The 16,081-nt window shown below is 41.8% G+C and overlaps 1 protein-coding gene across 2 annotated transcripts; it reads left to right on the forward strand.

Annotated features, from left to right (window-relative positions):
- Positions 1-870: 870 nt before the first annotated feature.
- On the forward strand, positions 871-14,112 carry plppr4b (phospholipid phosphatase related 4b). 2 transcript variants are annotated; one of them, XM_035531236.2, is made up of 7 exons: positions 871-1,241; positions 4,835-5,020; positions 8,012-8,100; positions 8,229-8,424; positions 9,613-9,670; positions 10,428-10,601; positions 10,723-14,112. In XM_035531236.2, the coding sequence occupies exons 2-7, from the start codon at positions 4,947-4,949 to the stop codon at positions 12,130-12,132; spliced, it is 2,001 nt and encodes a 666-aa protein (XP_035387129.1). In that variant the 5' UTR covers positions 871-1,241; positions 4,835-4,946; the 3' UTR covers positions 12,133-14,112. The 2 variants fall into 2 exon arrangements, with proteins under 2 accessions (XP_035387129.1, XP_026872093.2); XM_027016292.3 differs by having other exon boundaries at positions 7,971-8,100; positions 10,723-14,111.
- The last annotated feature ends 1,969 nt before the right edge of the window (positions 14,113-16,081 follow it).

Below are 16,081 nucleotides of genomic sequence, written 5' to 3' on the forward strand. Positions count from 1 at the left end.
GGACTTTGGGCAAGTTTACAAAGAAACGTTGCCAGACACAATCCATCTACAATCCGTTAGTTAGTTCTGATAGCACTGCCCTCTGCTACACCTTTATTTTTGCTCTCTCAAACCTCAGAACAGGCTAGTTGTGTGATCTGAGCACCCTGACCCATTTCACATAGTCCTTACTGATTACACAGGTACAATCACCAGTGTGTTTTAACTCATAGTAATGACAGTAGTAACGTAGGAAATACAGTTCCAGCTTGATAGTCTATCCATATTTCACAATTCCACAAACAAAAACTTTGTTTTAAAATGTATCTTACTGAAAATCACATAATTATACCACGTTTTATAAGGAGATGCCAGCAATTTTGAAATATAGCTATCAGTGCTGTGTTTATATAATTATTAGTGTTATGTTTAATAGTTTCTTCAAACCTCAAGGAATACAAAGGAAGCATGCTTTAAGTATCTAAAATCCATTACCATAAAGGTATAGCTGAAACTAGTTTACAACAGCAGGATTTCTTTGTAATAGTTAGAATTGAAATTTGGACAGCGTCACTTTCCAAAAATTCTTTGCAAAATTCTTCATGAAAAAGTAGGGCTTTATATTAGAAGAAAGCATGCAAAGAAAGCATGCAAGGAATGCATGAATATTTACCTTAACAATCCATGAAAACGTTTTTTATATTATGTAATTTATAGTATGTAATTGTACAATATTAATGTTATAGTAGAAAGTAGTAAAGCAAAATGTAAAATAAATAACCTAAAATAAATAGTTAGCGCCTTTCCGCTCCAGTAAGCATATGAGATCAGAGGAATGCAAAGCGTAGTTAATGTTGCGCATGCGCTTCAGCACTTCCAAAGCCATCATTCTCTCGTGTAATTTGGCGGTTTTGTTGTGCTCGCTGGCTGTTGCGAATTAGAATATGAGCGTTATACACCGATGCGCGTATGAGTCGTAAAAGGTGGATATTTAATTGTGGCCATTTAGTAAGATATTGTAATAGCCCATGTAGTTAGTCCCTGCAGCCTTGGCGATACGTATGGAGCAAACAGCAGCTGTGACAGTCGCCTTGAATTGTCGGTTGAAGGTGGTCGCGGTCAACTAAAAAGGCTACAAGTTATCCGGGTTTCTTGTTGGCTGGGGGGAAAGAAGAGGTATAACCATGTCTTCGAGAGAAAGATTTGGTGCAAGGACGACTAAGGATAGCATTACTTTGTTACCATGCTTCTATTTCGTTGAGGTAGGTTATGGATTACTTTGTGTTTTGATTGGCTTTTCCTTCACTGAATGTTTTGGATGTCTGTCGTGACAGTCTGCTTTGACCACTACGATGTGCTACCGTAGAAACTGGCAATTAAAACAGGCAAAGCTTTACCAAAACCCCAGCTGAGAAAATGCACTCCGCGTATGCTGACATAGGTGATTAAGTACGCTTTAAATTGTTATCTTTTTGGACCTAATGGGGAGTTTTGTTGATAAATGTAAATATCTCGCTCGAAATCCTGCGATAAAGATACCTGCCGTGATGCCATTTTGTTTGATTTAAAATGAAATGCAGTACGGCTCCCTGCAGAGTTTGGCTCTTTTAAAATACAGAAAATAAAATGAGTCACCATATCAGTATTGGCTTTGCATGACACTTGTGGAGACAGTTTGCAAACAAAAGTTACTCATAAACAAACATGCCATAACACCATTTTTCATGTGAGTATTTTTTTTCATACAAGTCAAATTTGGAATCATTGACACACTTTCTTAAAGGCTTCCAGATCAGAAGGAGAAAAAACAATGAACTTGTTCATTTTTAATTAAAACATGTCTGTACTTTTATGGGGAACCCTGGCTCTTTCATGTTTACCTCTCACAGTCATTATGCCCTGAGTTTGTGTAGTTAACTTTTTTTTTTTTTTTCTTTACATATTCTTAATGGGTGTTTTAGTCTGTGTGTTTTAGGAGAGAGACTTCATCCACCAATTTGACCTAATGTAGAATTACATTACAGCAAAGAACAGAATGGACACATAGGAAATTATAATGCAAGAAAGACAGAGGCTTGAGCCAGTACTCATACATGTGGGTGGGAGTGTGTTTGTGTGGTGGTATACCTTGGTTCAGGTCATGCTATGCACCTCCACCTCTCCTGTACTTGGTGACTCAGGAGGTGGAAGCCCCTATTTATGTGACTACTCTGACTCCTCGGTCACATCTCTGTACACTGCTGTCTTTGGGACAATTAGTTAAATTCTTACTGTCTAAGAATTTAAAAAGAATTGGTTAGTAAGCCTTTATCACCAGTGGGAAGTGTTCCATGCTTGATGTAACTATACAGCTACCTTGAGTATTTAAAGTGGCTAACCCAAACCTAAGCAGCCTCTCTTTGTTTTAATGTATTATTTAAACTTCAGTACCACCTCCTCCTCCCATTTTTTTCACAATTTGAGGTATGATACACTTGAATAAGCATAGAAGGCCATTTTCAGGCATGAGGGGAATTCTAATCTATCTTTTAAGATTGGCTGATGTGTATCTGAAATTGCAGCCATGCTTAACTCTTACAGTGCCTGCCTCTCTTTGAATCTGAGACACTACGTGGCACTATAGCCGCATCTTTGAGGTACACCCTAATTGTGCTCCACCCTAACACCCTAATTGTGTTCCAGGAGTGAAGGAGGTATCACTTACACTCCAGTGTTATATGATATGCCTTGGTGTATGGTGATTGTGATGGTCTTTGACATTAATTAACTAAAGGGTTGAGGCTTGGGGTATATTATGCAGTAAATGAGTGAGATCTGGGGGTAAGTTATGCTGCAGAACGAGAAGATCTTTGGGTTCACTTCTGTTTAATATGCACTGTGTTAAAATGAGCAGCTGTGACTGCTTGCTGCTTGCTGAGTTTTACTGTACTCAAGGTGTGTCCAGTGACCTATGATTTCTCCTCAGTAGAAGTGTGTGCAGAGAGAGGGAGGGAGGGAGGGAGAGAGAGAGAGATGCTTAAGGTAATATTTTGGATGAACATATGGGACAGAGATCTGCAACTTCTTTGGATACTGAGTGATAAGGCATCCGGCAGCCCCTCTTCCTTTCCGCTGTAGATCTGTATTCAGTTTCAGGGACAGCATTCTGAACAACCCTTCCATAAATAATCATTTCACACATACCTCAGTCTTTAGTCACTGTCCTCTGAGGTTTTGAACTTTTCATAATGGCAAAACATGAATAAAAGTGTCTTAGAAGTGTCTTCTGCCTTCTTTTGACAAATGAAATGCAGAGCCTTAATAGATTATGTTGTCATTAGGTTTCTACTTTCTCATTCTAGTATTATCATTCTAGCACTTTGGGTATGCTGTATCCAGCTGTGGGTTTGAGTTCAGTGGTGGATTTCTAAGCCTTTCTTAGCTTAACAAGATGTCAGATTGGTCTGACATCAAGATGTGTCCTTTAGGTCAGCAGGTAGTGGGGGGTTTCAGCACATCCTTGAATATTGAATCATGCTGTATGAAGAATCCAATTTCTGAACTTGGACCCCATGCGGAAGTGCCACTCATAAACAGCATACTTGTGTCGGTTAAGCTGCACAAGTATTCTCTCCAGCTACAAGCGACATCCTTAAGTCCCTCTTTTTCCATGTATTGTAGTGAGTATGGGTTCATAACGCATGAGATGCTTCTAAAAGCTGCCCAGTCAGTAATTTCATCCCCCAGCACACATTAGGACCTTAACTAAATCAGTTTGCAGTCCTAGTGCATTTTGCCTTATCAGATACCTTATGTCCTCTTACATGACTTTCACAATGGATTCAGGTGCTGCCCTTATCCCTTCACAGATGTTGTTCCTGGCTAGGAATGGACCTTGTACAGTGTTTCGTCTGCCTACTGTGGAATGTCTGTTGGCAGGTGGCAGCACACTGAAACCAGTGTCTTTGAACCTAAATTTTCAAATTGGAAAGAAAGGGGGGAAAAAATTAAGCCATGTTGCGGTTCTAATTATTGTTGGATTCCAAAACTGAGTTGAGATGGAGTTGTTATTGATTGAAGTCGGGACCTTGTAAAGTGAAATGTACTCTGATCAGGAAATTCATTACCTAAACATCAACCCTAGTAATGAGAATGTTTGCACTGTGCAACATCTTCTGAGGAAAGAGTGCCTAACAGAACGGGCTTCTCAAAGCACTTAAAGATAATTGGTGTTCTTTGTATGGGAACCAAGACATAACAATAAGAGATCAGTGCAGTGGTGCATCCTTTCATAGCCTGATAAAGCAGTGTTACAGGCAAGTCATTTATAGCATCACTGAAGAAAGAAAGCATTTTGTTTTATTGGTCATTTTTGTTTGGTTAATTTCAGTAGCATTTCTTTCTTATCTGGTTACTTTAAGCCCATTTAAATTTCAACAAGGAGTGTTCTTGTTTTAATTTTCTGTTTTATGGTTGATACAGGGGTATATGTGTGTTTCTTTGTTATTTGCTATAGTACATTATCTTATGTGGTTTAGCTTTTACTGTGTCTTACTTGATTTGGGTTGCAAGGCCCAGATGTAAACAAGACTTCGGTCCCAGTTGGGCATTTCTTTGATTGATTTGGTTGGTTTGATTTATTGATTTTCATTGGTCAGTGGTTATGTATTACATCGTTCTTGTGAATAGCCATGTTAAATTCTCTGTCTTGGCAAAATAGAAAATCAGTATTGTAGCTTACACAGACTTCACATATGAGATCTAAAAATTAGTAGGATTTACCCTTGCAGAAGTCACATTCTCCCTAAAATGAAATGCACTAGAGATGCTCTGTTGATGTAATTTTCTCTCATTATATTGTTTTGTTTTCTTCCAGCTTCCAATCCTGGTGTCATCTGTGGTGAGCCTTTACTTTCTAGAGTGGACAGACATTTTCAAGCCAGTGCGCTGGGGGTTCAGTTGCCATGACCGCAGTCTGAGTTTGCCATATGTTGAGCCCATGCACGAGGTTATTCCCTTCCTCATGCTCCTCAGCCTCTCTTTTGCTGCACCTGCCATCACGGTTAGTAACACACACACACACACACACACACACACACACACACACACACACACACACACACACACACACACACACACACACACACACACACATATATATACACATACATACATACATATACACATACACACACACACATATATATACACACACATTCATACACAGACAGTATTCCTCATTAGGGCTTCTTCTACTCTTAGCATGCTGAAAAGTCATAAAATGTACTCTTGCTTGCTTGTTTGTTAGGTCAGCTGAGTGGGAACTGTTTCCCAAAGCATTGTTCATGTAGGATTTTAAAATCAGGACACTGCTTTGTTATGCTTGCATTAAAAGTAAAATTGTTTGTATTGTTTCAGATTATTCCTTTTAAATAAAACATTCATGGTTGGTTGCAGTCTATTTATACTTTATAGGTAGGTTTGTCATACTTAACCCACTTTATAGGTGGATTTGTCATATTAACTCATTACGGGGTTTCACTAGTTTATACTCAAAACACACAAAGAAAAATAAATAATTGCTGGTTAAATCACCACAGATCTGCTGCATTCCACTGTATTTTTATCATGATCCATTAATCCAGAGACATAAATGATAAACAATCAGAGGTCAGTACCAGAGCAGAGCAAAAAATACAAAAGAGGTGTTTCCAGAGCAAAAACAATAACGGGCTAAGTCCAGAACCGAGTAGGTTAAGAGATGACCACCAAACAGATGGGCAGATCCAAAGAGGTGTAATCCAAGATACTAACAAGGTTGAAACCAAAGGAGACACAAAACGGAGAAACCGCTTGGTATGCATTTATAAGAATAGGAAATACCTCGCAATGATGAACTGAAATAAACAGCTATATGAAAACAACAGGTAATATGGCACAGGTGCATTCAGTTAAAACTTGCAAAGTAGACCTCCTATGAGATGCTGACAGAATGGGGTTGTCCCATATTTCCAACCATTCTGAAAATCAGAAAGACTTTGGACCAACCCTTCCCTGGTGCTGGGAAGTCAATGCCAGCTGGTTGGCTGTCCTTTTGAGGGTCATGGAAGCACAGGTGAACCTGCTTTCCCTCATCTGTATACAGCTGAGGAAGAGCAAGAGGGTGGCCAGGGCTCAAACCAGGCAGTGTGCTTTCTGGTGGGCTGTGTCACACTAGGCTGTTATTGGAGATTTATTGTGGTAAGAGTTTGTGTCAGTCAGGTGCAAATGTGTTGATTATTGCACACTTGATTTGGCATTGAGTTCTCGAGGCATATTGGTACATTTTTAGATAAATGACACAATGGCTAAATGGGTTTGTAGTCTAAAGTATGAAAAGACCCTACTCTTCATTTGCTGGCCACAGTTGGCCTTTCTGTAACCCAGAAAGAACTGCAGTTTAGAGCCTAGCCAAAAATGGCAGCATATATGCGCACAGTCTCAACACCTGACTGCAGTTAGAAGTTTGCAGAAGGTTTCAGGGTTTTTCATGTAATTCTCAAGTACAGATTAAAAATAAATACATCTGCTGTTTTCATATGTTACAAAATATGATTTGTCATTAAAAAAGTAAGTAATAAGTAAATGTGTTCTTTTCAACTTATTTCAGTTAAGCTGAGTGTTATGTTACAGCACTTACTTGTTACAGCATGTTCTTTAATTTGATATGCACTGCCTTAATACTAATACCTATGTAGAAATACACATTTGGCCATGAATCCTGGGTTATAAGATCACTTCTTTCCTTTTCCTTAGCTCATCTTTGACTGGGGTCTGTTTACCTAACAAGCCAGATTTAGCATTAGGGAGGAAGTGACTGCAGGCTGTGGGCACTCCTGTGGTTTTGCCAATTGTCACGGTGTAGAAGAGAGGCTGTGTGCTGGTAATTGGAGTGCTGGAGTCAGTCAGATGGAGCTGTGTGCTGTGATCCGCATGCTCTCTGGGCTCCGATTCAGCTCACTGCGTGACACATCATCAAGCCAACGTTCAGTCTGTATCCTTAGCACCTTGCCTGCCAGGGCAGCGTGTGGAGCACTGTACACATCAAACGCACAGTCCCACCGGGATTTAAACTCCTCACCGAGCAACCAAAGCAGTCTAGTCTACACAGGAATGGAAGCAGCAGTTGTATGTATGTGGGTATGTATGTGATATATGCAGAAAATGTTTAGAATAGCTTTGCCTGACTGTAAAGGTTGAGTATCATACTGCACTTAGAAACAAAACCAAATGAGGATTTTCTAAGCAGGCTTTTGGGATGGATGTATGCTGACAAAATTTGCAGTTATTTTGCTGATATGCTGACCAGGGCAGCACAAAATCATTACACTGTGTAGTCTTCCACTTCCATGCCTGTGGTGATGCCAGAACAGGCCACATGGGAAGACAGGGACAGATTGAACCATACACAGGTGGGATGCACAGGTGCAGAGCTGCAGATTTGCTCCATGGTTTTCATCCTCATTGGTAAGAAGTTAGCGCCGGTTAAAAATGGCTCATGAAAATGGCATTTCCAGTCAACCCTGCATGGAGTATGTGATGAAAGAAGTGATCATTTTTCTGATTACCATTTTTTTGTAAATACTGCACCAGTGATCTGGGTGCCTGCATTTTTATGTGATGGAGACAGTTTTCTTGTCTGTTGAGATGTTCCACAGTGTTTCATGGCCAGACTGGAATAAAAGATATGCAGTGATGTGCTATACAGACTGGTGTCAGACACCCTCATCACTGCACCTGACTACAACTAAATCAAGAGCAAATCAAGAGAAAAAATTTTAACTCCTGCAGAATTATTACTGCATATTCAAAGTATGGCACCATTTATCAGATACTTTTAGTTATCTTTGACTCACATCCACAAAGTGAAATTAACTCTCTAATAAAAGACCTTTAATACAGGATGTCAGCTTGCCTTTAGTCCCTGCTGTAGAATGAAAAAACCTCTGACCCTGAGGCTCCTCTGTCTACAGATAATGATAGGAGAGGGCATTCTCTTCTGCTGTGTGTCCAGAACTCAGAGCGGCCCTGGAGCCGAGGCCGACATTAATGCAGCCGGCTGCAACTTCAACTCCTACATCCGTCGTGCTGTCAGGTTTGTGGGTAGGTCACTTAAACTACCAGCCCAGCTTCCACTGGCACTCCTGAGAGCAGTGATTTCTTTTAATTGGATTTAGTGAATGTATAGTCTCTGACATTTATTGAACTGTACTCAAAATGTGTTTTCAAAGGGGTTCATGTGTTTGGCCTCTGTGCCACTGCATTAATAACTGACATCATCCAGCTGTCAACGGGTTATCCAGCACCCTACTTCCTCACTGTCTGCAAACCCAATTACACCTACTTGAACACCTCGTGTGACGAGAGCTCCTTCATCCTGGAGGACATCTGCTCTGGGCCTGACACTGCCATCATCAATGCTGGCAGGTAGAACCGGCATAAAACTAGCGAGTATAAAAACCCAGGGACTGTCAGCAGTAAATTTGTATGGTTGTGATGACAAACTATAAATTTCAAAGTAAATAAGCAGTTAAGCAAAGTGCTGAGGGGGCATAGTTCAGGGTGAGGAAAAAGGGTGTAAAGGAAGCTTCCAGCCCAGGCTAGACTGATTGATTGATTTATTTATGTTATGCAGAACTGAGTGTGCATCCCCAACCCTAACAGATGCTGGGGAATTGAAGTCCACACAGAGCATCAGCATGTCATGCAGAAACTTTAAAAGCATGCATAACCTGGCATGCAAATGACCTGTATTTTACCTCATGTTTGAATACATGATTCCCAGTGTTGTTTTAAACCAAGGAGCTCAACAGCCCGCAGATATGGAAGCTCTTGTGGAGTCAAAGAATGGGGGCTGTAGATTGAGAGGTTTTTGATGTTCACTTTAATGAGGTAGGTTTCAGGGGATGTGGCAATGTTATGAGTGGACAGTGAATAATGAAATAATTGGAAATATAGCCACACTCAGCACAGAATGCAGAGCACATGTGGGATTTACACTGGACCAGTTCAACTGGACAGACATTTTATAAATATTACTGAGTGGATCATTTTGCATCTCCCTGTATCCCTCAGTATGGAGAGCCTAAAAATACACTGTTTCCTTGCACGGCAGGATTAGACTGCAGAAATTCAGGCCACCTTTCTACAGAGTGCTTGAATATGGAGTTAGTTCAGGGTTCCTTTGGTGTCCCTATCAATGAGTGCAAAAACGAGCAGCTTTATTTATCCTTCAGCCAGAACAAGGAAACGGACCGTTAAATTCAGGCCAGCACTGGGAAACACCCAAAATGGCACAAGTCATAGACATATGCAGTGCACCACCTTTTGTGAGATTATTCACCTTGGAACACTTGCAGAAATAGTTTAGATTTACTTGAAATTCATTTGCTATCTGATGTGCCAGAGAACCTATTCTCATTTACTTGTTAAAATAAAATGAAAGCTAACTTTTGGCATTTGATGTTTTTGTGGTTGATCATTGGTTTAAAGACTACAATAGTACAGGCAGTTATGTTGCTGTCCCGGCACTTTTGGAAAAAAAGGAATTTTTAAATTATTATTGATAAAGTCAGTATAATGGCACCCAGTGTGATTTGATGCTTTCATTTTCAGAAAATCCTTCCCTTCCCAGCATGCCACGTTGGCGTCCTTCGCTGCTGTCTACATCTCTGTGAGTAGCATGTTATTCCTACGCAGAGTATATTGTCTCCTTCACACCATTCTACCTCCTCACACAAAGCTTTTTCATATGAAGTCTAATCCACCGTACTTGAATATTGCATGCTGCAATGATAAAGAGAATATTTCAAAATTCTGCCTTGTTGTTGATGCATTTCACTGTTGCTCAGTTAGGCTGTTCTCTCTTGTAAGCAAAAAGTCAGCGTAAACCACAAAAAATGCAAGATCAGCCAAGGTGCAGTAGGCTCTCCTCTCAATGCCTGGCCTTGCCCTGGTACCCTGGAGTAGCAGGCGTGTGTTCATGCTGCGAATACAAGCAATAAATCTGCCTTATTAATGAAGTGACTATGAATAGTACGCTGACTCACATACCTTGGACCAGTCCCAGAAGCTGCATAAGGCTGAGATCTGCTCAATCCTCAATCAATATAAAACACTGGATTCAAATTAGAGTGAACAGATGTTACCGTTTTGTCACAAATCCGGTACCATCTTGTTGCAATTAACTTAAGCCAGTCCATCTGTTAACCAATAATAAACTGAGCTATGCTTAGAACCACACATATTAGTTTTTTGTCATCTTGATTAGAGTTAATGCTTATTTTCTCAGACACTGTTTAAACAGTATTGGACAAAAATGAATTTTGTATCGAAAGTCGCCACTGTCAGTGGAATGGAGTCAAACACTAGTCTTATTTTTCCATGCTAGTGTAACTGAGATTTTAATGCAAGTGCAATTGTTTCTATAGATGTATTTCAACAGCACTCTGACAGACTCATCAAAACTACTGAAGCCTCTGTTGATCTTCTCCTTCATCATCAGCGCCATCATATGCGGCCTGACCCGCATCATCCAGCACAAGAACCATGCCATAGATGTCTACCTGGGATTCCTCCTTGGAGGAAGCATTGCTGTTTACTTAGTGAGTTCCTTCCCAGTCTAATCAGGAGTGCTAAGACACCTCATGTGCACTTGGTACTGTGTGTGGTTTTGAATGAGTCTGATCTCTCTTTGAATGATCCTGATATCTCGGCTCAATGCAGGCTCTGAATGCAGTGGGGAATTTCCAGCCCAGTGGTGAAAAGCGTGGCGGCTGCGAGCCTCAAGCCCGGGACCCGCTGCAGCCCCTGGCCGAGCTGGGGCAGCGTAGGGGCCACCACCTGCCTGCCAAAAGCTGCAGCAGCAGTGATGGGCTCTCCTTCTCCCGCTCAGAGAGCATCCTGCACCGCAGTGCCGCGGCCCGCCAGAGCACCTCCCTCAGCAACCTGAAAAGGTCCAGCGCTGACATGGAGGCGATCAGCCCCATAGCCAGGGAGAACCTGGTGACCTTCAGCCACACTCTTCCCCGGATCCACTCGGCTGCCATGGACGATGACGCCCGGCGCTGCGCCACCGTTCACTCTTCCGTGGACTCCAGTCGCTCCAAGCAACTGCTGTCACAGTGGAAGAGCAAGACTGAGAGCCGCAAGCTGTCTCTGCAGGCCATGGAGAGAGGAGCAGGCCAGCCAGTGCCTGGAAGCCTGGAGACACGCTCCAGCTCCGAGCCCTCTGCCGTGGGCATCAGCGGGGAACGCCAGGGCCTCAAACTGACCACCGGGAGTTCTACACTACCCAGCAACCCCAGCGGCATTGCAGGAGGCACTAGGATACCCATTCAGTCCAGGCCAGGCTCTTCCCAGCTGGTGCACATTCCAGAGGAAGGCCAGGAGTGTGTCAGCACCTCACCAGGCAGCACCATGCAGGACAACTGGCTGAAGAGCATGGAGAAGGGTGGGGTGCCCCCCGTCAGGACTAACGGGAATGGGCAGCCACGTGTCATGCAGGTCATTGCTATGTCTAAGCAGCAGGGTCTGCTGCCAACAGGCTCACCCAGCTCAGAAAGCAGCAGCCACACCAGCTCCACTGCTCCCCTGCACCGCTACAAGAGCCTGACAGAGGAGCCTGGGCTAGCTGCTGCCAGCCAGGGCTCCATGGGGGCCATTGTGAGGGTGGAGGCGCACCCTGAGAACAGCCGGCCACTCGTGCATGCTCACTCCACTGATGGCAGCGGCTCCTGGACCTGGAAGTCTCAGAGCACCTTCAGGCAGTCCATCGAGCTCAACGACCTAAACCGAGACTCCGAGAGCTCAGAGGTGGTTCAGGATGGCTATGGATCCACAGACAGACAAAGGAGAAACTCCACCGCTCCAGTCTCTGCCACAGTGCCAACTCTCCCTACCATCTCTGCTGTCTCCACCCTATCCAACACAGTGCAAGACCACCACCCTCATCAGGCCATCTCCACTATCCGCGTTACCCCGCTGGAGAGCAGCGAGAATGGCCCCCAGAGCCGCAATTCCACCCTTTGCAGGAAGAGCAATATGATCCTGATTCCTGAAAGAGGAAACAGTCCTGACAATACCAGAAACATTTTCTACAAGGGCACTTCCACCACCCTAGCTTTTAAAGAGTAGCAAGCCAATAAGGCCTTTTCACTGTTTATTACAAAGAAAAAGGGGGTGAAGATTGATCAGAACATGTTTATTACACTGAGGTATTCACTGTATTTATCCACATGTCTGTTTTGTTGTTCTGTTTTGCCCTCTGGATAGACCTCATTATTTTTTGATGATTCCTACTGTTTATCATGCATGAGATATTTGATGTAGCGACTGTAACACAAAAGCACAAACTCAGAACTGTTTGGAGGCTGTTGGCCCTTGTGATAATGAGGAAATATACTGTAGCATATCATACAAATATTTTGTTGTATGTGACACACTGTGAAGTTCAGCTAGTGCCAAGTCTTTAAACACTGTAAACATCTAAAATACATTTATAAAAGTAATTTTTTAGTGATTGTTAGCCAATGCCCTTATTTTTTGTAATGCAAATATTTCATGAAATTGGTGCTGCCCTACTTAGAAAATGTAATAAGACAAGTTAGAAAACTGGAATAAAGAGAACTTTTGCAAGCTGGCTCTTGAAAACAGACGAAACTAACATTGTAATCCTAGTTGTGCACTCTTGAGAAAACTGTGTTGTGAGAAGCTTTTAATGACCATAAGTGCTTAGAACATTCTCTGTAGCTAATGATGTAGTCTTAAAATATCATGAAATATCATATACCTATGGTATATCCTCTTACATGCAATAGAAAGGATTTCTTCTTTCCTCAAGTTATATAATTTCATCATGACTTTGTCACCAATTTACTGGATTAGTGTCTCTGGCTCTCAATTGTATAGATTTGCTTCACTCTTCAGTGCTGAATTATTTAGTGAATAGTCCGTGTCCCTCACTCACAGGAAGGAGGCGATAATATGTATGTCTCTGTGTTCTGAGGAACGAAATGGGTCTTCCTTTAGCACTTATGAAAGAGAAGGGTGACTCGCATTGTGAATCACTGCGCTGCCATCGTCACAGCCCACACCTCCAGCTGCTCTCTCCCCTTGTTCATTTTGCACCCGAGTGGACAAAGTGAGCCAACGTAATGTGGGGAGAAACTAAACGCTACACACCCTCAGTTTGCCTCCATCCTCCCACTCTTAAAGTCCTGACAATTTCTTGCCTCTATCTATCGGGCTCCTGTGGGCCAAGTTAATCGTTCAGTACTGTCACTTGGTCCTTGTACAACACTGCACAGTAGATCTTGAGAATTCTAGTCACCTAAAGCATTGTTCAAGTGTTTACTAAGAACATGCATATGGTGGGTTTTATAAAAAATAAAGACAAATGCACCAGTTACCTATTTTTAGATTTACTTACCAAATGTGGTACCATGTCAATGATCAAATGAAATAGAATCTGTTTATTTTAATAGTCAACAATGTTAATCATTTTCTTTCACAATGATTTTGCTGTTTGACTTTTTATATATGTGTATGTAAACGTACCAAAGGGTATTTTAAAGAAGCTCTGTGTTTTACTATGGCATTTGTATATTGGCCTGTATTCTTCTAATCCACATATACTGTGTCAGCACTGCTAGATAATCTGCATGATGACTTGATACTCAACACATTTACTTTGTTCTTTTTGTAAAAAAAAAAAAAAAAAAAAAGGGAAAAAAAACATTCCCATAGCTGCAGGGAGTAATTATTTATACTAGACAAGAAATATTGGTCGACAATCTTCATAATGTGTTAAAGTAGGTCTTTGTTGATTAGAGTAGCAACCTCAACATGGCAAAGGATAGACTTTTGAACCCTGTATGTGCATTTGATATAAGGAATGTCTCAAGCATGCTGTGTACTGAGGTAGTTGCAGTGCTGCCCTGAAACCCTCGTCAGGATGATGTTAGATTAGTTGTGTATGGATGTGAATCTGTTGTCACCTCAGAGGGAATGAAAGCAGGCTCTGTGCTTAATAGACTTCCGGAAAACGGGGTCGATGTGGTGTTCCAGTGTTTAAATAAATGTTATTTATTCCAGAATAAGGTCTTCCTCCTTTTCTGACAAGACAATTTTGTTTGAACATGTTTTCATTGTAGGCCTTCCCTACACTGCTAGTGTTTGTCAAGAATATTCCTCGTTGAGTGTCTGTCAGTGGAAAGCAGAGTCCCTAAAGAGAAACATGGCTGAGTAGAGTCGTGCAGTGAATGCTTGGAGGCTGTTCAGCTGCACTGGTGTCACGGCCATAGGACATGGCTAATAAAATAAACAAAGAGGAGCAAATGCAAGTTTCCAACTGAAGTAATTAATGGAATGACCGAAACCGAACATACAAGTGCACTAAAGCGAACAAACGCGCCAAAAACAATAATGACCAACATCAGTCATACGAACTAAACAGGCTTAAATACAGACAACATAATAACCCTCAGGTGGTGTGGCTACTCGTTTCCAACACACACCACCTGAGGAAGCTGTGGACAAGCATAAGACTTGACAAGGTAACAGGAATAACAAACAAAAGTCCACGTGCACCGCCGGTTGCCGGTAGACACCAGCAAGGAAGGGGGGGTACCGTGACAACTGGAAAATAAGGCAGTATGCAGTTTGATCCCACACTTCCCAGCTTTTTGTTCTCAAAGCCTCACTTGGTGCCTCGAGTGTTACTTCTTCGTGAATTAGCTTGGTCAGATAATCTAATGTATTAGCTTGGGTAGATAATGCAACATATGTTCCCTATAACATCGGCTAGCCCCATCTCTGAGAACACATAACACTCTAAAACACTATTCAAGTCAAGTCAAATTAATTTATATAGTGTGTCTGTTTTTTACAACACACATCACACAGCAGCTTTACAAATGTGTGGGTCCAGATCCCTAATGAGCAAGCCAGGGGCAAAGGTGACAACAAAATCTCCCTAGGTTGGATTTCGAAAGAAAAGTTGAGAAGACCAAGACTCAAGAGGGAACCCATTCTCCATTGGGTGGCCCAGCTAGTACCAATCCATACTTTGTTATTTGTACTCTGAGTAGCCATGTCAGTGTAGATGTGGAGCCTCAGTTACTCCAGTGGGTCTAGAGTCTCAGTTAGTCCAGTGGGTCTAGAGTCTCAGTTAGTCCAGTGGGTCTAGAGTCTCAGTTAGTCCAGTGGGTCCCGGACAGGCAGGCTGTTTCTAAGATGGTGGCATCAGCATACATTTTAAATTGATTAGAATGTTTTCTCCCTTTCTTATAACGAGATATTAATTTTGCTGTAATCTAAATATATGCATGCTAAATTGTGCACAATATGACACAAACACATGCAAAGCTCCAGATAAGTGAGAAAAAAGGTCTTGTTAGTAAGGCTCCATGTTATGACTGTGCCAAATGTAGGTCAATCCATTTGCATATACAAAAAGAAGTACTGTGTAGTCCGCAAAACAACTCTCTGTAAGGACCAAATGCAATGAACGTGAACTTCAAATGCTGCTGCACTGTTCCATACTGTGTACATAGATAACGCTTTATTGAACCCAGTTGGAATATTTAGATGTAACAGCTGCGAATGTACACACATAAACTGGCAGCTGCAACAGGGAATATAACAGTCTACAGTGGAACAGTACAGTGCTTTGACTCACTGTTCAGGTTTTTCATGTCATGAAGCTGAGTCTGATTATTTGAGAGACACATGTCTTTGAATAGCATTCTCACCATGCTCGAGATACACCAACTGTGAAACAGCTTGTGACTTCAATTAGAAGAGGATACAGGTTAAAGGCATTTTCTTAGAAACAAGATCCATCTCCTATTCTATTGGGAAGCTAATACACAATACCTAGAGAGGCTAATTCACAAGTGATCAAATTGATTGAAACCCTTAGAGCATTTGGCAGATGCTCTGATACAGATTGACTTAAATAGCTGAGTTTGTCAGTATAACAGTATGTGTGCTCCCTAAGAATCAAACCCATGACCTGTGTATTGCTGGCACCTTGTCTTACATGCTGTACCAGGTAGGCTAGAGGAACATCACAGGACAACCT

Source organism: Electrophorus electricus, chromosome 14, assembly GCF_041902795.1.
Source record: "Electrophorus electricus isolate QZ-2024a chromosome 14, ASM4190279v1, whole genome shotgun sequence".
Classification (NCBI taxonomy): Eukaryota; Metazoa; Chordata; class Actinopteri; order Gymnotiformes; family Gymnotidae; genus Electrophorus; species Electrophorus electricus.